We start from the raw sequence: 27,547 nt of genomic DNA, 5'->3' as shown, positions 1-27,547 counted from the left end.
ATGCCTTCATTTTAAGTCCCGCCCACGCCCCCCTCTGTCCCATGCGCGCACTCTGCTTCCAGCCCCCGTGTCCACTTCCCACGGGTCGTCCTCGGCTCAGACTGTCCCAGTGTAACCCCCCCTGCTCCTCCAGACCGACTGGCAACCGTGGCCTGACATCGGAGGGCCCCCGTCACTTCACCGCCGGCTCGCGGTTGGGCGGTCACGTCGAATGTAACGGCTCGCCCTGCTATAAAGGCTGAAAAAAGAAAGCCAAAGTGCGATTCACAGCCCCTCCCTGTCCCCCCCCTAAAACCGGCCTCACTTACAGGTGAATGAGACATGGGGTAGTTTTGTTGAAAATGTGCTGTCCAAAATGTCCTGGAAAACTGGACTCCTGCAAATGCGCGTTCCCCAAAGTTTGTGGGGGCGTGGCTTTGGACGGAGCGCTGACGGGAGGGGGAGGAGGGGGCGGGGCTTAGAGGAGGTGCCACTTTCAAATCTTGCTAGCTCTCCAACATTACTGACTATAACTTTAATAAATAGCTTGGAGGACTTGGAAATAATTAAAAGAACAGATGGCAGGAAACGTCAAAATTGTGAGGTTTTCAAAGTTTTAGTGGCTAAGTTTGTTTTTCTTCTTGTAGACGTAACTTCCGGTCCACCCCCCTATCCAATCAGAACCTTCCCAACCCCCAGACCTGAAGAGGAATTGGATAAAGCCGATCAAACGTGTTTTCCATGTAAACCTCAATTTGGAATTACTATTTCCATGTAAACTTGAAGGAAAATAGTTTAATTCTGAATTATTTAATTCGGAATAATTAATTCCGAATTAAAAAACATCATGTAACCGTGGCCATGAACACATTCCCTGGCTCCAGGAGACAGTTCCCTTCCGTCTGCATTCTGGGCTTTACTGTCGACCGCCTCTCTCAGGGCCAGCTATCCTGTCTTTATCCTCTCCATCTCCTCCCTCTCACTCAGCCAGTCCCACATCATTGTTCATGGTGATTTATTCATTTCCAAACTCCTCAACATCTGTGTTGCTTGTATATGTTGTTATTTCATGTTAATTTTGCCTTTCAGTTGGTCAACCTCCTCTCTCCCTCTTGAGAAGCAGCCGCAATATTAACATTTTCCGTCTCTGTAAGTTAAATCTCAAAGTACGTTGAGGTTTGTTATGTCGACTCTGCTTCAGTCATCAGCTTTGGGTTTTACTGTCATGTCTGTTGCTTCTTGCTGCGTCTGTCTGTCAAAGTGTCTGTAATGTAGGATCGTGCTACATTCAGCCATGTGGCTCGCCATGATTTGCATTTTATTAGAACCTTGAGATGAAAGCACAAGACTTGGAGAGGCGTGAAGCAAATGTTCATCATCTTAATCATCTTTGATTCCTCATTTCTCTGTGGCTGACAAGTGATATCTGACATGAAAACATTCAAGCGCGACCAAACACTCTCTGATCATGAGAATTAGCTGAACGTGAAATGCTGGGATTTACATCTATGACAATATGAATGCGTTACACCTTATTATCAGCGTATCATTTTGTTTTTGTTCTCATCTTTATGGTCTGTTGTCTTTAAAACACTGCAACGTCGCAGTGTTTCTGTTAGCAGGTTTTTTTTTACTCATCTAATTTTCATCCTCCTCGTCTCGGCGTAAACCAATTAAAAGAAAACAAAGAAAGCTAACATAACATTCCTCTGGTGTACTGTTTCTGTATAAGTCGTCCAAGCTCTCTTGTCTTCTTAGATTTTTATTCATTTTTTAAGCTCCTAAAGAAATCCTGTTTTACGAGCATGATTGCTTAATTAGCACATATCTGTTCACTACATGCTGTTCACACACACAGTAGTCGGGGGCTTTTTGAGCCCGGGTGAATTGTTTAAATGAAGAAACCTACTAATAAAAGCCATTCTTCTTAAAATAAACATTTATTAAGACAGTTAATGTAGACACGAGCGGTTTTCAGCAGAATTTGAGGAAATTATGAAGAGAAAGTAGAGAATAGAGAGCAATGTAGAAAGAAGAAACCAAAGCTTTCAGTAACTTTTATCATCTTAGCGCTAAGGCACGGTTTGGTCTCAGGACTCCCACTAACTATCCCAAGCTACATTAAATTCATTTTTCTCTTGAATATTATAATGAGGACAAAGGGAGATGTCGGAATGATATCCATGCTGAAGCTGTGCCAGTATTGAGCTCAGTCTCCTGCAGGAGCGCCGACATTCAGCTGCCAGTCACAGTCCACACATACTGTGAACGGAGTTGCTTCTGCATAGATGAAGGCAAACGTGCGAACAGATGCAGCGCGGCAGACACACACGTTCTTTGTCCTCAAGCGTTCTCCCTTTGAGCGACGCCCAGGGTCATAAACGGCTGTCTTTAAAGACATCAATGAAAAACCTCACGGTTGCTAAGTGTACCGCAAGAACTTCAAAGGATTGAAGATTCTCTGCCTGACTTGTCACTTTCTTATGGTTTCATGTGCAACGTAGCTGAAGGTGCTTCAGCAGCTCAGCTGTGCCTAATGGCTATTGGACGCCGGGGGGAAATCATGCATTATTCTGTCATATGCCACTTTTATCTCCCGTGTTTGGATGAGTGGATGGAGTGTAACGTGAGGGCACTTCACTACTGATCGAATATAGAGCAAAAGCTTCGGAAATAATTAAACAAATCACTTGGAAAGGATTTTTATGAATTAACAATAAATAAATCAATTTGCAATTTATTAGGGCTGTCAAAGTGAACGCGTTAATAACGTGTTAACTTAACGTACTAGAACTATATTTTCCTCTGAACGCTGACAATTTTTTGAACGTGCAGGATAAAAAAAAAGAAAAACGCGCATTATATGATTTCTGCCGGTCGAAGCCGTAGCTTGAGGAAAAGTATGGAGGAAAAGCAAGGAAAGATGGAGAATGAAAAGGGACTTTTGAACAGCTAGTTCACTTTCAAAAAGATGCCAGATGGTTCGCTGGACAAGACTAAAGTTATTTGCATGTACTGTCGATTTGAAATGAATTACCATGGAAGTACGTCGAGTCTCAAATACCACTTGCAGCCAAACACATGATCGATGCAGAGACCCAACCCCCCCTCGTCAAAAACAGACAAACCTTTTATTTGAGAATTTTCTTCCCCTCCATATGAGGTTATACATAATTACATGGAAAATGTAACTGACCAATGCACTTCTTGTCTTGTACAATGTTTGTGATGCATATGGTTCATTGTTTTACATTGAGCTGCTTAAAAAAACAAGGAATCTTAAGTTAGTCTTTACAAGTATAAAGTTGGGGACTACATTGTGTCTGTATTTATGAATGAATGTTACATTCAGGTCAAAAGCTTTTTTTTTGTGAAAAGTTGAATAAACATTGGCATAAAGCAGCATATTTGCCATTTCTCATGTTGTTAACAGTATTACAGACATTAAAACAATACCTTAAGGTAATTTAGAACAGCAAAAAATGTGTGAATAAATCTGCGATTAATATGCGATTAATCGCATATTAACTATCGACAACATGCGATTAAAAAAATTAATCGTTTGACAGCCCTACAATTTATATATCAAGTTTAAAGTTTTTGCCCGCAAGGCTTTGAATTCCTCAGGCGATATCCACATGCTCATTGACTTGAGCTATAAGTGCACAATACCGAAGGAAAAAAAATGCACATAAGATTTTATTTGAGCCCACTCTGTGCACATCCAAACACACCTCCGTTTTTTGAGATCCTCTTTGCCACTTGTTGCCCGCATGCCCATCCTCTCAGCAGAGCAGCTCTCACATCTGTCAGAATCAGCTAAAAGGTACTGCAGTACCCAGAGGGGGAGAGAAATATTTGAATTTTGTCAGCCACTCCTGTCAAATAGATGGTGCATGGGCTTCCATTAATGTTGAAATATTACTGTGAGGGTGTTTTAGCAGGAGAGTCATGGCACTTCAAGTGCTTTTTCAAAAAGCATTTTTTTTTTCACGGTGAGAGAGACATCAATGCGATTGTTGGTTGCATAAATCCCTTTGTTTGCGAGTTGCACTAGGATTTGGAGACTCCTGCACAAAGGGGCTCAGAAGACAGATGGAGACGTGAAGGATAAGCCGTGCGGCCACCAGCAGAATACATGTACTGCACAGGAAGAAGCATTGCCGTGCTGAGAAAATTTAGTTCGGAGTTTGACATCGAACCACTGAAAAAAGCTAGAAAAGAGCTACAACTGCCAAACATCTGCATTCACCGTATGTTATGTATCTGGTAGGCCTGTGTTGAAAAGATGGATTTTCCGATTCTAAATGGATTCTCTTATTAATTCCTAAAAATCGATTCGTATGTCTAAAGATAGATTTTTTTTCATCATTACATTACAACTTTTGGTATTTTTTTGTTCATGCCCAAAAAAGGAATGTTTTAATGGACGCATAACTTGTGCCATGTTTTTGCCTTTAAATATGTTTAAAGGTATGAAACCATTAAAGGAGCTTGAGGCAGGATTGAGGCAGGATTTATGAAAAACAATTCGTATACGATATAGTTTACTAGTAATAATGTCAGATGAAGCGTTCCAAACCCAAAAGAATGAGCCCTCTAGTGTATCTCTCTGTTGCCTTGAACAGGCTGTGTGCTGCAAAATGTGCTGGAATTCGTGCCCGGAATTTCCTGCGTTTTCCTGCGGATGTGACGTCACATGACGCTGCATGCACGTTCTCCCCGTTCTCCCGTGCCGGCTTCACTGTTGGCTGCAGTACCCCCGACGGCCGTCGTGATGAAGGGTGGCGCTAGAGAGTCTCATTTCTTAAAAGGAGCCTCATGCTCCTTTAACGTTTTCAGTTATAATTGCATAAATTGTCTATATTTCTTTGCTTTATATACTGTCTTGGGGTTACATTTGCATAAAAGGCTAAAAACCAAATTCTCATAAATGGGAAAAAATCTAAGCGATTTCATACGTCTCTGTTTCCTCCCTGGATCTGTTTGGTAATTCTGACCCATGATGTTTCTGAAAGCAGCTCTACCAGCATTCTGGGAGGTGATTGGTCCTTACAGCATCATTAGCTGCAATACTTGCTGTTGAATCTCAGTTATAATACTAGTAGTAGTATTAATTAGTAGTAATAGTAGTATTAATATGTTGCATAACTACACAGTCATATAATTCATGCAACAGCTGAAAAAACATCTTTAATAACACTAACCCAAATCAATATCGGAATCGAATCGAATCGGATCGAATCAAAATGTGATAATCAGTTCTGAATCTCAAGAATCAGAATCAAATCAATTCTTGACATTTGAATGGATCTCCAGCCCTAGTATCTGGCCGAGAGGCATCAAGTGTTCTTTCAGTGGTCTGTGTTTGCTGTCACAGGATCCAACAGCTTGTTATCTAAAGGACAGCCAGTCCAGTACAAAGTGAGGTGAACACAAACACACCTGCCATCACGTCCAGGTTCTGACACCCGCCTCACACATCACCTCTAGATGCCACAGATAGCTCCACCTTTACATGAATGCTACACAACATTTTGTAATGTTTATTGGAGAGGCATGAAAGAGGCAATCTGAACACTTTATGTGACACATTTGACATCATGGTCGCTGGCAGGTAGCATTCAGCCTGAGCTGGATAGGGTGAGATGGGGATGCATTTATTTTTTTCACTCACAGTCTCAGTCTTTCATCTTATTATTGGCAGATAAAATTAAATGGCATACGGCATAAAATTGTAAAATAAAAGCACTTTTCATTAAGTGACATACTTAGCTTAGCTGACAGTGCCAATAAAGTCGTGTAGTGGTTGGTGATTTAAAAAATAAATAAATTATTATTTAATTTTTTTACACTGCAGAGAGAATGTTACAAGTTTTATTTTATTATGTACGTCACAGCCTTGTCTTAAAATATTTTTTTTTCTTTTCACTTTTACAAAATTATTCGGACCCTCACTTGGGTGGAACATCTTTGAAGTTTTTCCTTTTGCTGAGCAAAAGAATCTAGTTGGAAGGGAAACTGAGTTACGTCTAAATGTTTCAATAGAAGACAGCTAGGCTCCTTTTTCAGTTTTTCAGTTCAGACCTCCTGGTGAAAGAAATTCAAGTTTGTTAGCTGCTGGATATCAGGAGTGATTTTCAGAAATCCAAATCTGTCAGTTAGAAATAAACTTTTCAGATGAGAGGTAAAACATCCTTCCATCTATTGCTTAGTTCCCATAACACCTTGAGACTATAAACACTAACAAATGTTTTCACAAAGGATTGCCGTGTAGTTTCGTATTAATCTTTCCCTCAGTCCTGACCAGAGCCGGCCCAAGGCATAAGCAAACTAAGCGGCTGCTTAGGCCCCCGTGACCACTAGGGGGCCCCCAAGAGTTAAAAAATAAAAATAAAATAAAATATTTTTTTTATGTGTGAGTGATAATTAATACATTATCAAAGGTATGTTATTGTACAAAAACACAGTAATTAATATTGTTATGTAAACGATATTGTGTTAACAGACTAGAGTAGACTACTGCTGGCATATAGACAACTGCCTCTACGGCTCTATTTGTTTGATTTGATTTGTTTATTCTATTTAATAATGTCTGTTTTTGTACATTTGAATTTATTCTTATATGGAAAAAATATTGCTGTTGCAGTTTATTTAAAACCAAAAATAAAGTAGATAACGTGTTTACAGTAAATGGTTTATAAATGATCTATTTGATTATTTTGTTTCTTTTAGTAGGCCTACACTGTAGATGACACTCAGTATCACACTTAGTACTATATCACTTTAAATATTAAGTGTAAATCAACCCCAGGCCGCTCTTGTAGCTGAATTTGCTCCCATTTCAGATTAAAAACCATAGATGGTAAAAACCTGCCAGGCTGACAGTAGGATGATGGAAACAACTCTGCTGCAACTGTGACCTTTGACCTTTTATCTGTTGCTTCTCTGTGTGGCCAGTAGGGGCAGTTGCTGACTTTGTAAAGTATTAATTGAAAGATTTTTCTGCAAGTTTTTTAATCTGTTGTCTCCTCCATGGTCTTAATCACTGTGGATTACAATCTAACTACAACAAGTTCTTACATATAATTTTACAAGTGTATTTGTAATGACAGGGAAGAGCATGAAATACATTTATAGTGTGTGTGTGTGTGAATGATCAATAATCAGTATTATTGGCAGTAATAGAGGGCCCCAAAGTCAAATTTTGCTTAGGGCCCCATGGAGGCTTGATCCGTATTCCTGTTACTGTCACGGGGAAACATTTCCACAAGATAACGCTGCCATCACCACGTTTGACTGCAGGGGTTGCAGTATTGAGGTGATGCTCGTGATTCTCCTCTTGCAGATGTGTGGCAACCACCGACGTCTTCGGGCCAGACAGCCTGAGCGATGTTTGTCCTTAAAATAGACCTCTTTACATTGCTCATTCCAGTTACATCCATCTCTGCCTTACCAGCCAATGCACAACTGCCAAGCCTGCTGCTGGTCATAGTTCCCATCTCCACCCCAGCATCCACCTGTAGGCTTCAACTCTAACAATCAGGGGGTTAGAAATACACAAACAGATATTAAACATGAATGAAAGCTCTTTGTGCTGCTTTAGACATCTCTTGTCTGATGTCTCAGACAAGTCTGAGACATCTCAGGGCAATTATTATATGTGAAAACAAATTTGTTATAGCCACATTGTTTTTTAACGTTTTAATTTAGTTACGGTAGCAAATATTTCTAAGATTATCTTTTCTCTAAAGTCTTGTTGCAGACGGCCCTGAAGCTGAACATACTTGGAAAGCTTGTAGATTCACTTTAATTCAAGTCAAAGTTATTTCAAGAATTTAATAAGATTCTGCTTTGTAAAATGAAAAATGCTGTCAGCCCTTTAGGGCAATTCTGCTGCTACCAAAATACATTTTAGCCAAATATATATAGAGTGTATATATACACACACACACACATTCATATAATTATATATACATGTATTAGTGCTGTCAAGCGATTAAAAACTTTATGCGATTAATTAATTAAGATCTGTAATTAATTCATCTAGTTAATCGCTTTTTTAATTGCACCTAAAAATTGCTGAGACAAGGCCTCAATTTTACATGTTTTGTTTTAGATTCATTACATTATTGTGGCAGATCAAAAGATTGATATAAAACAAACAATCGCTTTATAAAGTATTTTTTTAAAGACTTGAACAGATCCTAAACATTTACATCAACTTGGCAACAACATTCTCCATCCTCTCTGTCGCAGACGTGCGCAGGCGCTGTGCTCTCCTCCAGTCTAGATTGGGGAAGAGCGTTGCTGTGGTAACATTGTTGCTGTGGTAACACTGTTGTTGTGGTAACACCGTTGCTGTGGTAACATCATTGCTGTGGTAACATCGTTGCTGTGGTAACACCATTGCTGTGGTAACACCGTTGCTGTGGTGACACCGTTGCTGTGGTAACACTGTTGCTGTTGTAACACCGTTGCTGTGGTAACATTGTTGCTGTGGTAACACCGTTGCTGTGGTAACACCGTTGCTGTGGTAACACCGTTGCTGTGGTAACACCATTGCTGTGGTGACACCGTTGCTGTGGTAACACTGTTGCTGTTGTAACACCGTTGCTGTGGTAACACCGTTGCTGTGGTAACACCGTTGCTGTGGTAACACTGTTGCTGTGGTAACATCGTTGCTGTGGTAACACCGTTGCTGTGGTAACACCGTTGCTGTGGTAACACCGTTGCTGTGGTAACACCGTTGCTGTGGTAACACCGTTGCTGTGGTAACATCGTTGCTGTTGTAACACCGTTGCTGTGGTAACACCATTGCTGTGGTGACACCGTTGCTGTGGTAACACTGTTGCAACACCGTTGCTGTGGTAACACCGTTGCTGTGGTAACACCGTTGCTGTGGTAACACCGTTGCTGTGGTAACACTGTTGCTGTGGTAACATCGTTGCTGTGGTAACATTGTTGCTGTGGTAACACCGTTGCTGTGGTAACACCGTTGCTGTGGTAACACCGTTGCTGTGGTAACACCGTTGCTGTGGTAACATCGTTGCTGTTGTAACACCGTTGCTGTGGTAACACTGTTGCTGTGGTAACATTGTTGCTGTGGTAACACCGTTGCTGTGGTAACACCGTTGCTGTGGTAACATCGTTGCTGTTGTAACACCGTTGCTGTGGTAACACTGTTGCTGTGGTAACACAGTTGCTGTGGTAACATTGTTGCTGTGGTAACATCGTTGCTGTGGTAACACTGTTGCTGTGGTAACATCGTTGCTGTGGTAACAGCGTTGCTGTGGTAGCATTGTTGCTGTGGTAACATCGTTGCTGTGGTAACACCATTGCTGCTAACGTTAGCTGTGGCTGTGCTCGCGACCGGGTGCTCTGCATTTATGTGGTTAAACTTGAGCTGCTTCGGTGGTAAGAAAGTCCTTTCTACAAAGACATATCACTCTACCTTAATCAATGGTGCCGTCGGGGCGTTTTAGAAATATAAATTCCCCGTTCACTGGACCATTTCACCTGTTCCTCCATTCTCACCTCACAGTTAACATTAAAACAAAAATTGCAAGTGAATCTCCAAATGTATTTTGGGTCAAATCGTTGGTCATCAACAGCCGTCTATCAACGTCATCATCGATCACTTGTCAACAGAGCACAGCAATCCTACAGCCTAAACATGAGCAGGAGTTAGAAACACAAAAGTGGAGTGATAAAACGCAAAGAAAAAGAAAAAAGGGGGCAAGAAAAAGCCAAATTGCCCAAGCTAGACGCATATTTTGTTGGCCCTAATCCTCCTGCTGTGGGAGATGAACCTGACGTTGTTAGCAGAGATACATCCCCGGGTCCGGGCCCGGCAGCTGCATCCTGGTCAGGGAGCAGGTTTACTACAGTTAGAACAATCACAGACACACACTGGCAGCAAGAAAATGTGAATTTGTGATAAATTGTTGATATAGTAGTCCGGCCGCCTAGCTTATTTCCTCCTCTTTCTCTCGGCTGTAGCGATGATAATAGGGACTCAGCAGTCATGAGACGAGAGGTTCCAGGCTGCAAAGGGCCCGGTCATACGCCCCCAATATATATATATATATATATATATATATATATATATATATATATATATATATATTAGGGGTGTAACGGTACACAAAAATCTCGGTTCGGTACGTACCTCGGTTTGGAGGTCACAGTTCGGTTCATTTTCGGTACAGTAAGAAAACAAAATGCAAAATATAAACGTGCTAGTTGTTTATTACACACACACAAAATAACATTGGCTGTACGTGTGCCGGCGCTAGGACCCCGCAGACGCCTGGTGTGTCGTCGGGCTGTGTTTTCCTTCATGATTCCCTGCAGCGTCACATGCAAACACAAACACACGGACTTGCAGAAACATTTCTTTATATCATGTTGTCTGTCGCCCGCAATATTTTTTCTTTTTTTGGCCGGCGCCATAGTTAGCTGGATACAAACTCTATACATCCCATAATGTATAATAATATGCCCGCGCTCTCGCATCGTTAAGGCTGATTTATGGTCCGCGTTACAACGCAGATCCTACGGCGTACGGTACGCGGCGAGCGGCCGTACGGTGCGCGTCGCTGCGTACCCTACGGCGTAGGCTACGGCGTAGGCTACGGCGTAGGCTCTACGTCGATTTAACGCCGAACCATAATTCAGGCTTTACTAGGCAACGAAGCAGGTTGACTCAAGTTGCAGAACAGCGCTGCAGAGGCGCTCATAAACGTAAATGATCATTGTTTTGGTTTTTTTAGGCCTGGCGGGGGATCTCGATGGTAGGGGAAACACTGGACTTGACACAATTATGTGCTTAGCTCTTTAGTTCTTCATTAGTTAGTACTTTTTTCCTTAATCTTAATACTTTCTCGGTGTGAGCGCAACTGCATGTGCAGCTGCAGCAGCGCTCTGCTCCACAACGTGCGGTCCTCTACTTAATATGTCCGTGTGGAAACTCGTTCGGTAGGCCTCCGTTCCGAACCGAACACGCTATACCGAACGGTTCAATACAAATACATATACCGTTACACTCCTAATATACATATATATATATATATATATATATATATATATATATATATATATATATATATATATATATATATATATATATATATATATATATATATGAATGTAAGGATTAAATAAAGAGGAAGGTGTAGCATATATTTCATCCTGAGGGATAAACCCACGATCCTCTCTAGAGCCTGGCAGTGTCCTGCATTCTTTATCTGTTTGCACGGTGACTCCGTAGCTCTGGTGCTGCTGCTCCCACTGATTACTGTCATCGACAGAAGATGGATTTTTTAAGTATCCAAACAAGGCAGGATGTTTTTCACATCACTCAGTCCTGCAGAGCGAGAGTTGAACGGTTGTAGGGGATCTGTGCAGGCCTCCAGGCCCTGCAGGGCCGGCTCCAGCGGCACCTGCAGCATTGTTGCGCTCCCACCTCTTATCACTTCATAACCTATCACCGAGCCTGAGGCGTGACAGTTACAGCTCTTCAATATCATCACGTTCAAGGATACAACCTCTGTGAATGTAGTGGCACTTTGTAGTTCTGAGGCTCGTTGAAGTGAATAATATTACAAGAAGGGTCCTTTTTAAGGACTGAAGATCTATGAGAGTTTAGAGTTAGAAGTTCAAAGAAAAAAGCAAGAATTACTGCAGTTTTGGAGCCTGTTTAGAAAAAAACAACAAGAACACTTTCTTTAATAGGACATTGATGTTGCTTTTCTTTCACTTATTTTTTCAAATTAGACTAAACATTGATCCGTATTGTTTTGTAGTTTTTTTTATCTTTTTTATGAGGTCCCAAGATGCCTCCCTCAAGGCCAGCATGAAGACACTTTGAAAGTGTATGAACATTGGCCTTTTGTCTAGGAAAATAAAATAAAATGAAATTAATTTATGTTTTACATTTTATCATGTGATTGCAAATTCATCCAGCAGTATAGCAGCAATTCATTCAGATGAGTTTTTTTCATATGTTAAATTCCTTTAACACTTTTATTTTCGTTCAACCTCATTTAGCTTTGTTACTGACAAATGCAGCTTGCTACTGCAGCTGAAGGTGAGATCTTTAAGACCCTATTTCAGAGAAATAGAAACAAAATGCTTCCTTTTGAAAGCCAGGTTTGTATACATTTCACATCTTCATCATTGAAATAAACTTTTTCACTCTGCTGTGCCGTAAGGTTACGCGCCTTTTGATACGAAGGCTTTCTGGCTGGAAAGTAATCCCTTCTGACAGGACATCTCTCAGAGATTACTGTGGAACGTAGATCCTCCATCACAAGCCAGCCTCAGAAATGCAGTACTCCAGCATCAAAGTTTTTCCTCCCAATTTTCCCTGAGCTCCCCTCTTCTTGAAATTCATTCTACACAAACTATGATCCCTATTTTTTTTAAGAAAAAAAAACAAACCTGTGTGCTGAGTTTTTGTCAAGAAAGCCTTTGAAAGAGGGTGCAAAGTGAATTTAGCTCTATTGAAGATAATTTCAAAGCTTCTTTTTTGTACGGTCAGCACATGTGAGAGGTCTTTCATCCGTTTAAACGACTGCAGGAATGGAACACTCTGAAAGCCCTCTGTCTCAGATCCCTATTGTCTGTGCTCTGTTACTCCCCCCGAGTGAGCAAGTACACACAAACACAAATACACACACAAACTGAACTTTCAGAGAGTTTCTGCTGCGTTCACTGTCATGGAGCCGCTATTAAAGGCAAAGTTGCAGGCTGCCGGGGATTCTACAATACATGCATGTGAACAGTTGCTTATTTGCTCCTGCTAAGCAAAGTTTGAACTTGGCCTGAAGTAGGGATGTACCGATACCATTTTTTTCACACCGCGTATGAGGACAAGTATTTTAGTTTGTGTGCTTGCCGATACCGAGTACCGATACGATAGACAAAGGCCTCCCATTGTTTATGGTATCTACTGTACTTTATCACAGGGATGAAGTGCATTCTACTGACACACTAGCGGTGGGATGATACGGTAACTCAGGATTCAATACTGTGGCGATATGTGGCCCACGATAATGATAATATCACGATACACAATATCTACGATATTCCATATATTGTAAGAAATTTCATCAACGATATATCACGATATATGTGACTGGAAAAAAAAAATACCCATAAAAGGAAAACGTCTGTAGTTATGCATTTATTCAATGCCAAAACTTCCTATAATGTACAAAGAAAGTGCATTTGTATAGAGCCTCACTGCCTGCTAGGCTTGTAAATGTAAATAAAAAAAAGATTAAAGTGCATGAACATCAATAACATGTTTTATATAAACCAGGACAGTGCACTGTTTTGTTTCTAATACTGAAAAGTCAGTAAGCATCTTAATTCTGCATAGTACCTCACTGCCTGCTAGTCTTGTAAATGTAAACTCTGTACAGCTGGACTAATTGAAGTGCATGAACAATAGTGCAGTGACAACCGCGTAAATCCATTATCCATATCCATATCGATATTTGCCTTCAGTTTATCGATTATTTATTGCGACAGAGAGCGCAACAATATATTGCAATATCGATGTTTTTCCCCACCACTATGACACACTGTTTCTTTTATATAATTGTTTTTATTTGGAAAGGACAAGTAGATAAAACAGTACAGCAATATTCAAGTAAATTAAAATGAATGTCCTTCCAGTTTTGTTTGTTTAAGTCCTGAAAATGTACATTACTAGACATCAAGGTATTCTGGTCCAAGAGTAGTATAGTTCTAGTTTGCGGGTTTGTCCTCCTTTGAGCTTTATAGTGTCACGTCTTGGGGTAAGGTGTGGACCCAAACGCAGGAGAGCAGGAGGCAGGAGTCAGCGAAAAATAGGATTTATTTAACAAAAGGGAAAAACAAAGCACTGCATGGCAGGATCAAAACAAACTAAAGGGGTCAAAAAGCTTGGAGGAGGAGGAACGTGGCAGGAAACATGAGGAACAAAACAGTACGGTCCGACAGGGAACAAGGGAAAGACAAGACCAGATATACACAGGGGATAACGAGACACGACGAGACACAGGTGCAGACACAATCAGGGCAGATGGGACACAGGCGGGGCAAAACAGAAACTGAAAGCTGGGGGGAATGTCAACCTTGACATATAGAGCCCAGTTTCACAGACAACTAAAGTTTCACAGCACTTGTGGAGGGAAAACAGCGATGGGAGGTGAATCCTCCTCCTTAAGCATCAGAAAGACGTCTAGAATAAGCAGAGCCGACTAGGGCTCTACATTCACCTGGACAGGAGGCCCCGTTTACACGTAGCAAAAACGCTGGTGTTTTCATGCGTTTTGGCCGTTCGTTTACACGAAAACGAAGCTCAAAGTCACCAAAAACGATCATTTCTGAAAACTCCGGCCAAAGTGGAGATTTTCAAAAACTCAGTTTTCACGTTTGCTTGTAAACGGAGGGAAACGGACATTTAGGCTTCAGAACAACACATTATGAGACAGAAACGTCACCAGCGTCATGTGTGCGACCTGTGTTTACAATTTGTTTGGCCACCGATAATATTTTCTTGTATTTGACCTGTTTTATATTCTAAAGTCACATTTAAAAGTAACTCCACTTCTCTGTCATTCCAAATGAAAGACTCTCGTTCATCTTGGAAGTAACTGGAAGTTACTCGGTCATTTGTTGATGTTTTTTTCCAGGATTCTGATTGGCTAGCATGACTTTATGCTTCTCGTTACACTGCCCCCTGTAGGTTTGGCTGCTCATAGCACCTGAACAGCTATTTATGCGGGTTCATGGAAAGTTCATGGTATTTTTCAAAACGTAGAGGGGAAATATCCGTTGTTGTAAATACCTGGCTATGTGTAAACGTGGATACAATACAACTTAGTTTAACTGTTTACATGAACTAAGAACAGAAATCAGGGGGTCACCTGCCGCTGCTGTTGCGGAATTAATCATAAAACCCAGTCAAAGGTTAAATCAACGAGTTACAACATAATAGTACCAGTGAAATCAAATAAAATCTGCTCTCATGGGGGTGATAAAAATGATCCAGTTATTCTTGACACACTGTTTCAAGCCTTTAAGATGCTCTTGGACAAAACAAGTAGCAGTGGCACAGTCCTCAGCACAGAAACATTACATATCTACATAAGGTTTCTAACATATGCAATTTTATCTGGCACCACTTTATACAATCAGACCACTTAAAAGAATGACATGCAGAGTTTAGCATTGTTCACCTCCAAAAGCAGAAGAAAAAACAAGATCTCCTTCACTTCCTATATTCTACTTTCACAAAACCATTTTCTCATGATTTCCATGCGGTAATGCATCCTCCTCTACCCTAAGGAGGATTCGGTGAAATAAGACACACAAAGCCGCCTCTGTGCTGCCTGCTTGTTACTCAGGTATTGAGTTGTTCCATTAACCTTACACTTACACAACCATGTTGTCTGTAAAAGCTTCCTTAATAGCAGGGGAGTGGCTTGCATGCTTGAAACCCGTAGTTTCTAAAGAGGAACAATTCAGCAGAAGTCATTTGAGATTGAACACAGGGGATCTTAAGGGATTGGCTGAGACATAACCGTATAAGATCATGTGGTTTCTGTTTTACGATTCTGTATATGTTCTCCAACATATGAACATCCAGCATGCACACTGGAAATAATTAAAACCCTTTTTCTCCATTCTAGTTTTGCAGTAATTGCCCCCTCAGGTCACAAAATGTTCCCTCATAGCTTCCTTTCCAGTTTAAACAGAATATTGAATGCAGCATGTGGGAGTAAAATCAGAAAAATAAATAGGTCAGGACCTGTCGTAGTATTTTCAAATATACAGAACTGTGTAAAAAATCATACACACCCCTAGCCTTGTTGTTTTATTAAAGTTTTGATGACATTCATGATTATTTTTTCATGAGATACAAACAGGAAACACAAGGACCTGGCCTCTTAAAATTGATATAGAATGGAACCCTAAATAATAGCAGTGCAAACCTCTTCGCCTCCTTAAAAATAGCTAAATCTGAGCCCGGTTCTGAAGGAGGTCACGCACAATATCTTGATGATTGTTCAGAGTGAACGTTGCAAACTTAAGCCACCATTTTATATTTTAGATACAAGAGGCTTCCTCATGGCCATCTTTTCAAAAATCCATACTTGTCTAGTGTTTTCCAATAATACTGTTATCAACCTGTGATGTAGCTCATGGCATGATCTCACCTTTTGCATGAACTTGCAAGGATGTGAGTTCCTGGGGAGATTGACTTCTGTTCTGAGTGGTTTTCAGTTATAATTTGAAAAGTACCTTCCCAGACTAACGGCAGCAGCAGTTGTTCCTCTAAGATGTTCACTGATACCCTTCTCGTTCGGTGTTGTGTAAATCGTACACTTGGATGTTTCCATTAGTAGGTTTCAACATCTTAAAGGACAACACCCACCCCTGTTTGCATTTCTTTGACCTGTTGCCCTCTGGGAGACGCTTCAGGTCCATACGGACCAGAAGAAACAAACTCAGGGACAGCTTCTTTCCCAAAGCTGTGGACTTTCTGAACTCATCTGCACTAATACAACTGCACTGCCGTACCTGCACTGACCACTGACCACTGACCACTGCACCACCATAAGCTACCTCATACTGTGCAGTATTCTTTCATCCATTCATGTGCAATATTCTTTAACTCATTTATGTGCAATATTCTTTCATTCATTCATTTTCATAGTGTATATATATTTATATTGTCTGTTTCTTATTTTGTTTTTACATAGCCTTTTACATGTGTGCACTTTTATGGAGCTGGTCATGCACCCTGATCAACCAATCAGGAGCATTTATAGAAGCTGTTACTTTCTGTTACTTAGAATAAACTCTTAATGTCTACCTTGAAATAATGGCACAGTGTATATTATGTGTTGATGCCCATTTGATGCTGGATTTACTTCAGTTTAACTACATACACTGCAAAAACTCAAAATCTTAACAAGAATATTTGTCTTATTTTTTCGTTCAAATGTCTCATTTTTAGTCAAAAAAAATCTCAGTACACTTAAAACAAGACTCATCACTGGAAAAAACAAGAATTTTCACCTGTTTCAAGTAGATTTTCACTTGAAATAAGTAGAAAAATCTGCCAGTGGAACAAGATTGTTTTGCTTGTAATGAGAAGATAAATCTTGTCCCACTGGCAGATTGTTTCTACTTATTTCAAGTGAAAATTTACTTGAAACAGGTGAAAAGTAATTTTTCTGGTAATGAATCTTGTTTTTTGTAATGAGACAAATATTCTTGTTAAGATTTTGAGTTTTTGCAGAACACACTATATTTGTATATGTATATATATGTATATATATATATATATATATATATATATATATATATATATATATATATATATATATATATATATATATATATATATATATATATATATATATATATACATACACATATATACACACATGCCATTGTGGTCATACAGTTATGAACCATGTGTTTTCTGTGTGTTCTCCAGGAGGCAACGAGCTTAAAGGTCAGCAGTACCGTCTGGACTGGGCCTGGGTCTCTATGGAGAAGGAGTACTATGTGGTAGACGAGGACAACGCGTACTTGGACGTGGTACTCCGACGGAGAGGGTACCTGGGAGAGACGTCTTTCATTGGTGAGTCTTTTCTTATTTCTTTTCTCTTTTCTGCTCAGGGGCTACATGCTTTGTATTTTTAACCACACTTGCAGGCTCGGCCAACAACAACGGCACACCAGCTTTCTTCAGACAGTAATATCACCAGCAGCAGATGCACTGCTACAACCTTTTGAACAGGCGTTTAAGCTGGGTGGTCCTCCAATTTGTTTGTGCTGTTATCGTCAAAGTTCTGGCTTTGATTTTGATTAATGGGAGTGGACAGTAGTCCACACAGACCACACCCAACCCAACAAAGACAGCATGGCTGACATGCATTTGAAAGAGGGGATTGTCCTCCGTATCCCTTCCGCCTCTGAACATTTATTTACTTTAATTCATGTGATAACAACCGTTAGTCAAATACTTTATATATATACTTATATAGTTTTAAATTATCCAATATTTGTTGTTGGCCAAATATTAGCATTTTTTTTTTTTATATATTCCTCTGTGTGTCAGAATTATTGAAGAAGAAAAAAAAGAAAATAGCTTCAAAATGCTACCAAAATGATATGCAACTTTATTTTTGTTTTGGTCTATAAATACTAATCATACCATTTATTTCTTACTGTAACCATTGGGCTAAATGAGTAAATAATTAAATGTGTTTAAATGAAATATTGCTTGGTTCATTCAAAATCAAATATTGAAAGCGCTACCTTTACATTAAAGAACATGAAGGCAACCAGAATATCTTTTGTACCACATTTAAGCCACCTCTCTTTTCTTTTGAAATAGAAAGACAGTGGATTTAACAAACATTTCCAGATGTACCGTGTGTTTTTCTGCATCTTGTGGATTTTTTAGATGTTGTTTTCAACTAAAGGCCTCATAGGGGACATAGCAGTTTCAACACAAGAGCAGCCCTTACTGCCTTAATAAAAGCTTAATTATTACAGCATGACAGAAGACATTTACTTGAACACACAGGAACCCAGAACACTCCAAAAAAATCAAAGTCTAGGCTTTAATAATGCAATTAAAATGTAAACGTACTTTTGATTTCAAATAAATTTGGATACAAAATAAAAAATTTTTTTAACTTGTTTTTGTTATCTCATAACATGAACCTAATTCATAAAAAAAAAAATTGTCTTGGTCCTGGTACACACAAAATCTCTATCTCTATCTTTATACGTCATATACAAGTACAACCACGAGAAAACCAAAAACAATTGCAACATTCCCTTTCACAGGCCCGGTCTCGCCTCAGAAATGAAGTAATTTTGTTTAGCCTTCAGACATTATTGATTTTGACAATTTGTGTATCAAAGAAGTAGACGAACGAGCGCTGAGGTCAGATTGGTGACATGTGAACAGATGTGACTTTTTGCCAGCGGAGTCAAGCAATTTCTTTTGTTTTCTTTTCCCCCTTCCCTTTTTTTTAAAGAAATTGCTGTTGAACTAACAAAATATTTTCCTTGACATTTAAAGTTCAACTTAATTGAGATAAATACAAAAGCTGCAAAAATGTGTTGCACTCACCGGCTGGTAGGGACAACATCCATCCATCCATCCATCGTCCACCGCTTATCCGTTCCCGGGTCGCGGGGGCATCAGTCTCAACAGGGATGCCCAGACTTCCTTCACCCCAGACACTTCCTCCAGCTCTTCCGAGGGGAGTCCGAGGCGTTCCCAGGCCAGCCGAGAGACATAGTCTCTCCAGCGTGTCCTGGGTCTTCCCCGGGGTCTCCTCCCGGTGGGACATGCCCGGAACACCTCCCTAGGGAGGAGGGACATGCCTGGAACACCTCCCTAGGGAGGCGTCCAGGAGGCATCCGGTACAGATGCCCAAGCCACCTCAGCTGACTCCTCTCAATGTGAAGGAGCAGCGGCTCGACTCCGAGCTCCTCCCGGGTGACCAAACTCCTCACCCTATCTCTAAGGGAGCGTCCAGCCACCCTGCGGAGGAAACTCATCTCGGCCGCTTGTATCCGCAATCTCGTCTTTTCGGTCACTACCCAAAGTTCATGACCATAGGTGAGGGTCGGTGTGTAGATTGACCGGTAAATCGAGAGCTTCGCCTTTTGACTCAGCTCCTTCTTCACCACGAGGGTCCGGTACATCGACCGCATAACTGCGGACGCTGCACTGATCCATCTGTCAATCTCCCGCTCCATCGTTCCCTCACTCGTGAACAAGACCCCGAGATACTTGAACTCCTCCATCTGAGGCAGGACTTCTCCACCCACCCGGAGAAGGCACGCCAGCCTTTCCCGGTGGAGAACCATGGCCTCGGTTTTGGAGGTGCCGATTCTCATCCCTGCCGCGTCGCACTCAGCCTCAAACCGCCCCAGTACATGCTGAAGATCCCGGTCCGATGAAGCCAACAGGACAACGTCATCTGCAAAAAGCAGAGACGAACCTGTGGTTCCCAAACCGGATCCCCTCTGGCCCCTGGCTGCGCCTAGAAATCCTGTCCATGAAAATTATGTACAGGACCGGTGACAAAGGGCAGCCCTGCCGGAGTCCAACATGCACCGGGAACAAGTCTGATCTACTGCCGGCAATGCGAACCAGACTCCTGCTCCGATCATATAGAGACCGGACAGCCCTTAATAGAGGGCCCCGGACTCCATACTCACTCAGCACCCCCCACAGAATGGCACGAGGGACACGGTCAAATGCCTTCTCCAGATCCACAAAACACATGTAGACTGGTTGGGCAAATTCCCATGAACCCTCGAGCACCTGCGGAGGGTGTAGAGCTGGTCCAGTGTTCCGCGACCGGGACGAAAACCCCATTGTTCCTCCTGAATCCGAGGTTCAACTATCGGCCGTATTCGCCTTTCCAGTACCTTAGCGTAGACTTTCCCGGGGAGGCTGAGAAGTGTGATCCCCCTATAGTTGGAACACACTCTCCGGTCCCCCTTTTTAAAAAGAGGGACCACCACCCCGGTTTGCCACTCCAACGGCACTGTCCCCTTCCTCCATGCAATGTCTCAGAAGCTTCTCAACCAAAACAGCCCTACGACATCCAGAGACTTGAGGTACTCAGGGCGAATCTCATCCACCCCTGGTGCCCTGCCACTGAGGAGCTTACGATCTACCTCAGTGACCTCGGCTTGGGTGATGGATGAGCACGCCCCAGAGTCCCCACCCTCTGCTTCCTCAGTGGAAGGCATGTCAGTCGGGTTGAGGAGATCCTCGAAGTATTCCTTCCACCGTCTGACGATATCCCCAGTCAAGGTCAACAGCTCCCCACCCACACCATAAACGGTGCGGTACTGGGTACTGCTTCCCCCTTCTGAGGGTCCGAACGGTCCGCCAGAATTTCCTCGAGGATGACCGAAAGTCTTCCTCCATGGCCTCCCCGAACTCCTCCCAGACCCGAGGTTTTGCCTCCAGGACCGCACGAGCCGCGGCTCGCTTGGCCTGCCGGTACCCATCTACTGTGTCAGGAGTCCCACAGGCTAACATAGCCCGGCAGGACTCCTTCTTCAGTCTGATGGCATCCTGTACCTCCGGTGTCCACCACCGGGTTCTAGGATTGCCGCCACAACAGGCACCAGAGACCTTGCGACCACAACTTCGAGCCGCCGCGTTGACAATGGAGGCAGAGAACATGGTCCACTCGGATTCGATGTCCCCCGCCTCCCCCGGGATCTGAGAGAAGTTCTCTTGGAGGTGAGAGTTGAATATGTTCCTGACAGAGGGCTCAGCCAGACCTTCCCAACAGACCCTCACAATCCATTTGGGTCTGCCCGGTCTGTCCAGCCTCCTCCTCTGCCAGCGCATCCAACTCACCACCAGGTGGTGATCAGTTGACAGCTCAGCCCCTCTCTTCACCCGAGTGTCCAAGACATGCGGCCAAGGTCAGATGAAACGACAACAAAGTCGATCATGACCTCCGGCCTAGGGTGTCCTGGTGCCACGTGCACTGATGGACACCCTTATGCCTGAACATGGTGTTCGTTATGGACAAACCGTGACTAGCACAGAAGTCCAACAACAAAACACCGCTCGGGTTCAGATCGGGGAGGCCGTTCCTCCCAATCACGCCTCTCAAGGTATCACTGTCATTGCCCACGTGAGCGTTGAAGTCCCCCAGTAGAACAATGGAATCCCCAGTTGGAGCACTATCAAGTACTCCTCCCAGGGACTCCAAGAAGGCCGGGTACTCCGCACTGCTGTTCGGCCCGTAGGCACAAACAACAGTGAGAGACCGTTTCCCGACCCGAAGGCGCAGGGAAGCGACCCTCTCGTTCCCCGGGGGGAACTCCAACACATGGCGACTGAGCTGAGGGCCTATAAATAAGCCCACACCAGCCCGCCGCCTCTCACCCTGGGCAACTCCAGAGTAGTGGAGGGTCCAGCCCCCTTCAAGGAGCTGGGTTCCAGAGCCCAAGCTATGTGTGGAGGTGAGCCCGACTATCTCTAGCCGGTATCTCTCAACCTCACGCACAAGCTCCGGCTCCTTCCCCCCCAGCGAGGTGACATTCCATGTCCCCACTGCGAGGGTTTTGGTCCAGGGATTGGGTCGTTGAGGCACCCCGCCACGACTGCTACCCAGCCCACATGACACCAGCCTCTCACGGTCCTTCGGGTGGTGCGGGTGGTGGGCCTATGGGCCCGGCCCCAACCCCAGCCCCAACCCCAGGCCTGGCTCCAGGGAGGGGCCCCGGTGACGCCGATCCGGGCGACGTTACGGTCCTTCGATTTTTCTTCACCATTAAAAGCTTGTGAACCGCTCTTAGTCTGGCCCGTCACCTAGGACCTGTTTGCCATGGGAGACCCTACCAGGGGCGTAATGCCCCCGACAACATAGCTCCTAGGATCACTCGGGCACACAAACCCCTCCACCCTCCAATAAGGTGGCGGTTCAAGGAGTGGGTAGGGACAACAGCTTTTCAAAAAATAACTGATAGTTAAAACTCTAGTGGGAGGCCTGTTTTAGATAAAGTCACAGTTAAATTACCCCCACTGACATAATTGCTGTTTAAATCACTAATAATACCAACCAATCATCCGCCATCTCCTAACAGGCCGTACAGCCTAATAATATTCCATGTCAATGAAGCAGATTTACAGTGATCAGAAGAGAAGAGTCATCTGCTGCAAGTCTGAAATGATAGAAACACAGGAAAACCTACAACGGGAGAAACCCCCTTGCTTACTCCCAAACAGCTATGAACACTACTTACCTGCCTTCAGTCTTGTAACGCAGTCTGGTATACAGGCCGGGCTTCTGCCACCTTCTCCAGCTGGTTCGAGACGCAGCTAAACTCATTCTCCAGACTAAACACACAATCACAGCAATCCTGCGCCTACCTTCCTCCTGTGGCTACCTGTTAGATTTCATATTGATTTTCAATTCTTACTGTTCACATTCAACTCTGAAAGTGGCCTTGCCCCTAAATACAACCATCTATCCATTATCTGGGATCTATCCCAGCTGTCCCTACATACATCTCAGATTAAATGACCTGGTACGTTCACTCCTGACCACAGTGCAATTTGTGGGAAAAGGAGAGTTACCCTCTTCCACTGAAGCTCTCATTTATTTGAAAAGATAAGATGGCCTGTGTTAAACAAAGCTGAGGCCAGCCAGACTTAAGTCAAAAAAAGTGTTGCATTAAAAAAATAAAGGAAATGTTCGTGTTAATTTGCTCTGTTAACTGCGTTGGCTCAGTAGTCAGACAACACTCTGACCACCAACAATCACTGATATGCAGAAAGCTTGTCAAGAGGGAGAGAGCTGCCCATTTTGCTAGCAGTATAAGACAAATTAAAATGCTTATAGCTGTGGTACGGCCATTTCATCCACCCAGATCTTTGGTACATGTTACAACTCTGAGTCTTTAGACAATGAATTATAATACTGAGAATATGAAGCCTCACATTTAATCATGTTTAACCAAGTTTGAGTACCCAAATAATGTTGTACGGTTGTCATTTTCATAACTGAATATAACACATAAAACACTTTCCAATTTAAAAACGTGAATTCATATAATTCATGTCACTGCATTCTATGGAAGAGTATTAGGGCCAGGCAGGAGAAAAAAATAAAAAATATTTTACAAGAGGAAGATTTTTTTTTCATTAGGCACTTTGAGATAAAAGTTGAAATGTCGAGAAAAAAGTGCACGATAAAAAAACATCTTCCCCTCTCAAATATTTTTTCTCCTGCATGGCCCTAATACTCTTCCGTACATTCCAACTCCATAAATGAGTACAGTTTCATTTTGATTTTCTTTGACCTTATCACCAAAAGTCAAGGTTTTATTGTTAAAAGGCCTACATACCTCCATAAACGGAAACAACACACTGTAAAGCTTGGACCACAATTCCTTCATGTCACAGTTCCACCCCTCTGCATCCCTGCCGGCTCTGCGGCGTCGGTGCCGGAGTTTGATGCAGGGTAGTAATTGCTGCTTGCTTCATTCGACGGTGTGGATATACAGTAACTTCCCTGGCATGGGTGACACGAGGCTCCCCCCATCCATGGTGTTTTTGGGACTGGGCTCATCAGGCTTCTTAATGTTACATTTTAACAATAAAACCTTGACTTTTGGTGATTTGTTTGTTCAGACTCCTTTTTGTGTTTCAGCCCAACGAGCTGGGTTGTAACAGTCACGTAGAAATCTTTCTAAATTATAATAACTTTAGGGTATGGCTGCTAAAATTCGTTCTAGCAACTTTTGACTCATGATGTACTTACGGTGCGTCTGAAATGCCATACTAAACAGGATATACTCAAAAAGTATACTTAAGTTCGGCACTCTTTTGAGTAAATATCAGTAGTATGCATTAATTCGGACGTACTACTCAGAGCCACACGGCACTTCCTGCCGTTGGGAGGGGGAGTTGTTACCATGGTAAAAAATTAACGTAATAGTATTTCACTAACAGAGGAAACTATCGCCCCTTAATTTATTAGATACGATTGGATACGAGCTAGCTCATTCGTAAACTTTGCAAATACATCTACCCTCACAATAATGTGATAAATGATGAACTCATCTGGTTAATATCTTATGGAAACCAAAGCAAAATCACACCTAATTACTCACATTTGAATTGTAGCGTGATGGTGGTGCTGCTGCTGCAGCTTTGCTTGGTACCGCTAACGTTATCCACATTTTTGTTGGTTACTGCGCAGCACTTAGCAACCAAACACCGCTGCATTGCATTGTGGGAAGTTTCTGCTTAGCGAGTGTCCATCAATCCACACTAATACATTTCTCCGGAATGAGTATGGATAGCGCATACTATTGTGTACGTACTAATGTTTCTGACGCACTAAAAAAAATCTCACAAACTGTTTATGCATACTCATCAGGGTGGAAGATTGGAATTTCGGATGCAGCTCTGGTCTTCCACACAGCAATTCTGCATTTCGGTTTAGTTTTATTCACAGAATAATGTCACCGTGTACATATCTGAGTTCCAATTAACCAAATTTTAGACCTGGTAATGACAAGAAAATACATTTTTTAAATACTAATAAGTAAAATCTTTGGTCTGAAAGGTGCCTTCTCTATTTGTTGTTGAAAAGAAAAACGCAGCATGTTTTTGTGCTTATGTCTGAGTGTTCTGTGCAGGTTCACAGGTTAAAAGGATGATGACGGTGATGTCCCTGAACGTCTCTCTTAGCACTGACTTTGTCATGCTTCAGCTGGTTTGCTCAGGATGAAGTAGCAGCTGTAAGCAGCTTTTTCTCCCTCCTACCTCATCATTGGTCTGATCCCTGTTAATCAGGTTCCGCCATCACATTGTAGCAGTTTTTCTGGGCATCATCCACCTGTATGTGTTGGCGTGGTATATGTGTACACGCAAGTATAATTGATTCCTCTTGGGAGGGGTTTGAGTCTATCTCTTGGGTACACATGAAAGGTTGTGTACTGAGTCTAATCTCCTTACACAGTTAAGGAGTGAGCACCTGGTTATCTCCAAACAGGCATGCATAGTGTACACACACATCCGTTTTCATAAGTGCACGGTTTGAATGAAGATTAAGAAAATGAATATTTATCGTAGCCTGAATTAAAATAAATATATTATTTCACACTACAGAATCTTGGTCTGCTCAACAATAGCATGCCGTCTCATGTTTCTGAGTAGGCCTTTTCATGTAATCACCGCCAGACATATTTAGCTACAGAATAACATGAATATCATGAACATGAAACAGTGTGATGAGCCAATGCTATATAGAAACAACTGGAATGACGGTGGTGGAATGTTCAACTAACTTTTAAGATTAGAATTTATACATTTTCTTAAGCAAATATGTCAGACAGTCACTGTCATTGAGGGTCAGCTGGTATTCTTGACCGATTTTGTGTGTGTGTGTGTGTGTGTGTGTGTGTGTGTGTGTGTGTGTGTGTGTGTGTGTGTGTGTGTGTGTGTGTGTGTGTGTGTGTGTGTGTGTGTGTGTGTGTGTGTGTGTGTGTGTGTGTGTGTGTGTGTGTGTGTGTGCGTGCCTGGACCAGTGTTAGTGATGGAAAACTCCAAAGGAATATGGCATCCCATGAGTCCTGGTGCCATCCCAGCTGACAGACCCCTGCATGGACAGCTGACACTCCAATAATATGTGGCTTGTATTGGTAGTTGCACAATTAAAGCGATTGAGATTAAACACTTCCATAGAAAACAAGGGGAATAAGTAGCCAAACATATTAAATTACTAGATGTTTTACTCATCGCTCCACTGTCCTTGCTGGAAGCCATGTTGAACTGACTGAAATTCACATGCATATAGTGTGGTTTGAATGGCTTAATGTGATTGACTTATGAGTAAATTGTCCCCCAGGCTGGATGCATTGTTATGATTGGCTGAAACAAGGAAGATATCTGATTGGTTGCAGATCATTCCGTTTTTAAAAAAGACATTTGTGGATTGAGGCAAGTCAGGGGAGTCTCAAAATTCACACAGAAATGCAGCAAAGTCCACAGACCACCAACCGTTCGGAAATCAGATTAAATTTGTGTGTGCATCAGAAATACATTTGTGTATCTTGTCCTACGCATGTGTGAATTGTCCTGTGCATTTTCAAATAATCCTGTGCTTTTGTGAACCGGCCTGTGCATTTGTGACTATTGAGACTGTTCTAGCTCCATAGCAAGCTGATGTGATGCCCACTGCTCTAACTTGACATGGGAATGAGCGGTTGTCTGTAAAAGTGGTCAGGGCCAATAGTAGAGTTTTTTCTTTTCTTTCAGTTCCTGCACCCTGAATCAGAGTGCGATCTGGGGCCCTTGCCCATTTTTCTTATATCGAAAACTGCTTCTGGGATAAATAGTACAAACAGAAAAATAAAGTTAACCTTCAGGTACAGGTAGAAGAAAGACAGCATCATGAACATAGAGGGAGCAGGACAGTCAAACAAGTAGATTGAGGATCCCCCAGTAAGAAAGGAAAACACGACAATATATACCTGACAAGATGCAGGTGCAAACAATCAGACCAGAGGTGAATGGGGGAAGGTAAACAAGAACTCACGCAAGATAAAAGTCTAAAACAGGCAGTCAAGCACAAAACAGAAGCCTAAAAGCAAAAGAGCACCAATTCAATTTCGATTCAATTTTATTTATATAGCGTCTAATACAACAGAGTTGTCTCTAGACGCTTTCCAGAGACCCATACCCAGAACATGACCCCCGAGCAGTTATTACATAAACAATGGCAGGTAAAAACTCCCCTAGTGGGAGAAAAACCTTAAGCCAAACAGTGGCAAGGAAAAACTCCCCTTTAGGAGGGAAGAAACCTTGAGCAGGACCAGGCTCATAAGGGGGGACCCTCCTGCCGAGGGCTAGACTGGTGGGTCAGGGACGGCAACAGCACAGCAGGCAGGTGGAAGCAGCAACGGGATGACCAGGGGTGGGGACCGCAGGCCAGCATGCAGCTCCCGAAGCTCCGGCCCAATCAGCAAGTCCCAGGTTGGGGTGCAG

The 27,547-nt window shown here is 42.5% G+C and overlaps 1 protein-coding gene across 1 annotated transcript in view; it reads left to right on the top strand.

The window, feature by feature from the left end:
- LOC133460186 (FRAS1-related extracellular matrix protein 2-like) overlaps positions 1 to 27,547 on the top strand; it is a 122,774-nt gene that overhangs the window by 16,471 nt on the left and 78,756 nt on the right. The window contains exon 3 of the mRNA XM_061740755.1: positions 17,483 to 17,629. Within this exon, the coding sequence (XP_061596739.1) occupies positions 17,483 to 17,629 (147 nt within the window). The remainder of the gene's footprint in view (positions 1 to 17,482; positions 17,630 to 27,547) is intronic.

Source organism: Cololabis saira, chromosome 14 (assembly GCF_033807715.1).
Source record: "Cololabis saira isolate AMF1-May2022 chromosome 14, fColSai1.1, whole genome shotgun sequence".
Classification (NCBI taxonomy): Eukaryota; Metazoa; Chordata; class Actinopteri; order Beloniformes; family Belonidae; genus Cololabis; species Cololabis saira.
Note: the sequence above shows the minus strand (reverse complement) of the source record. Positions and strands in the feature narration are given on the sequence as shown.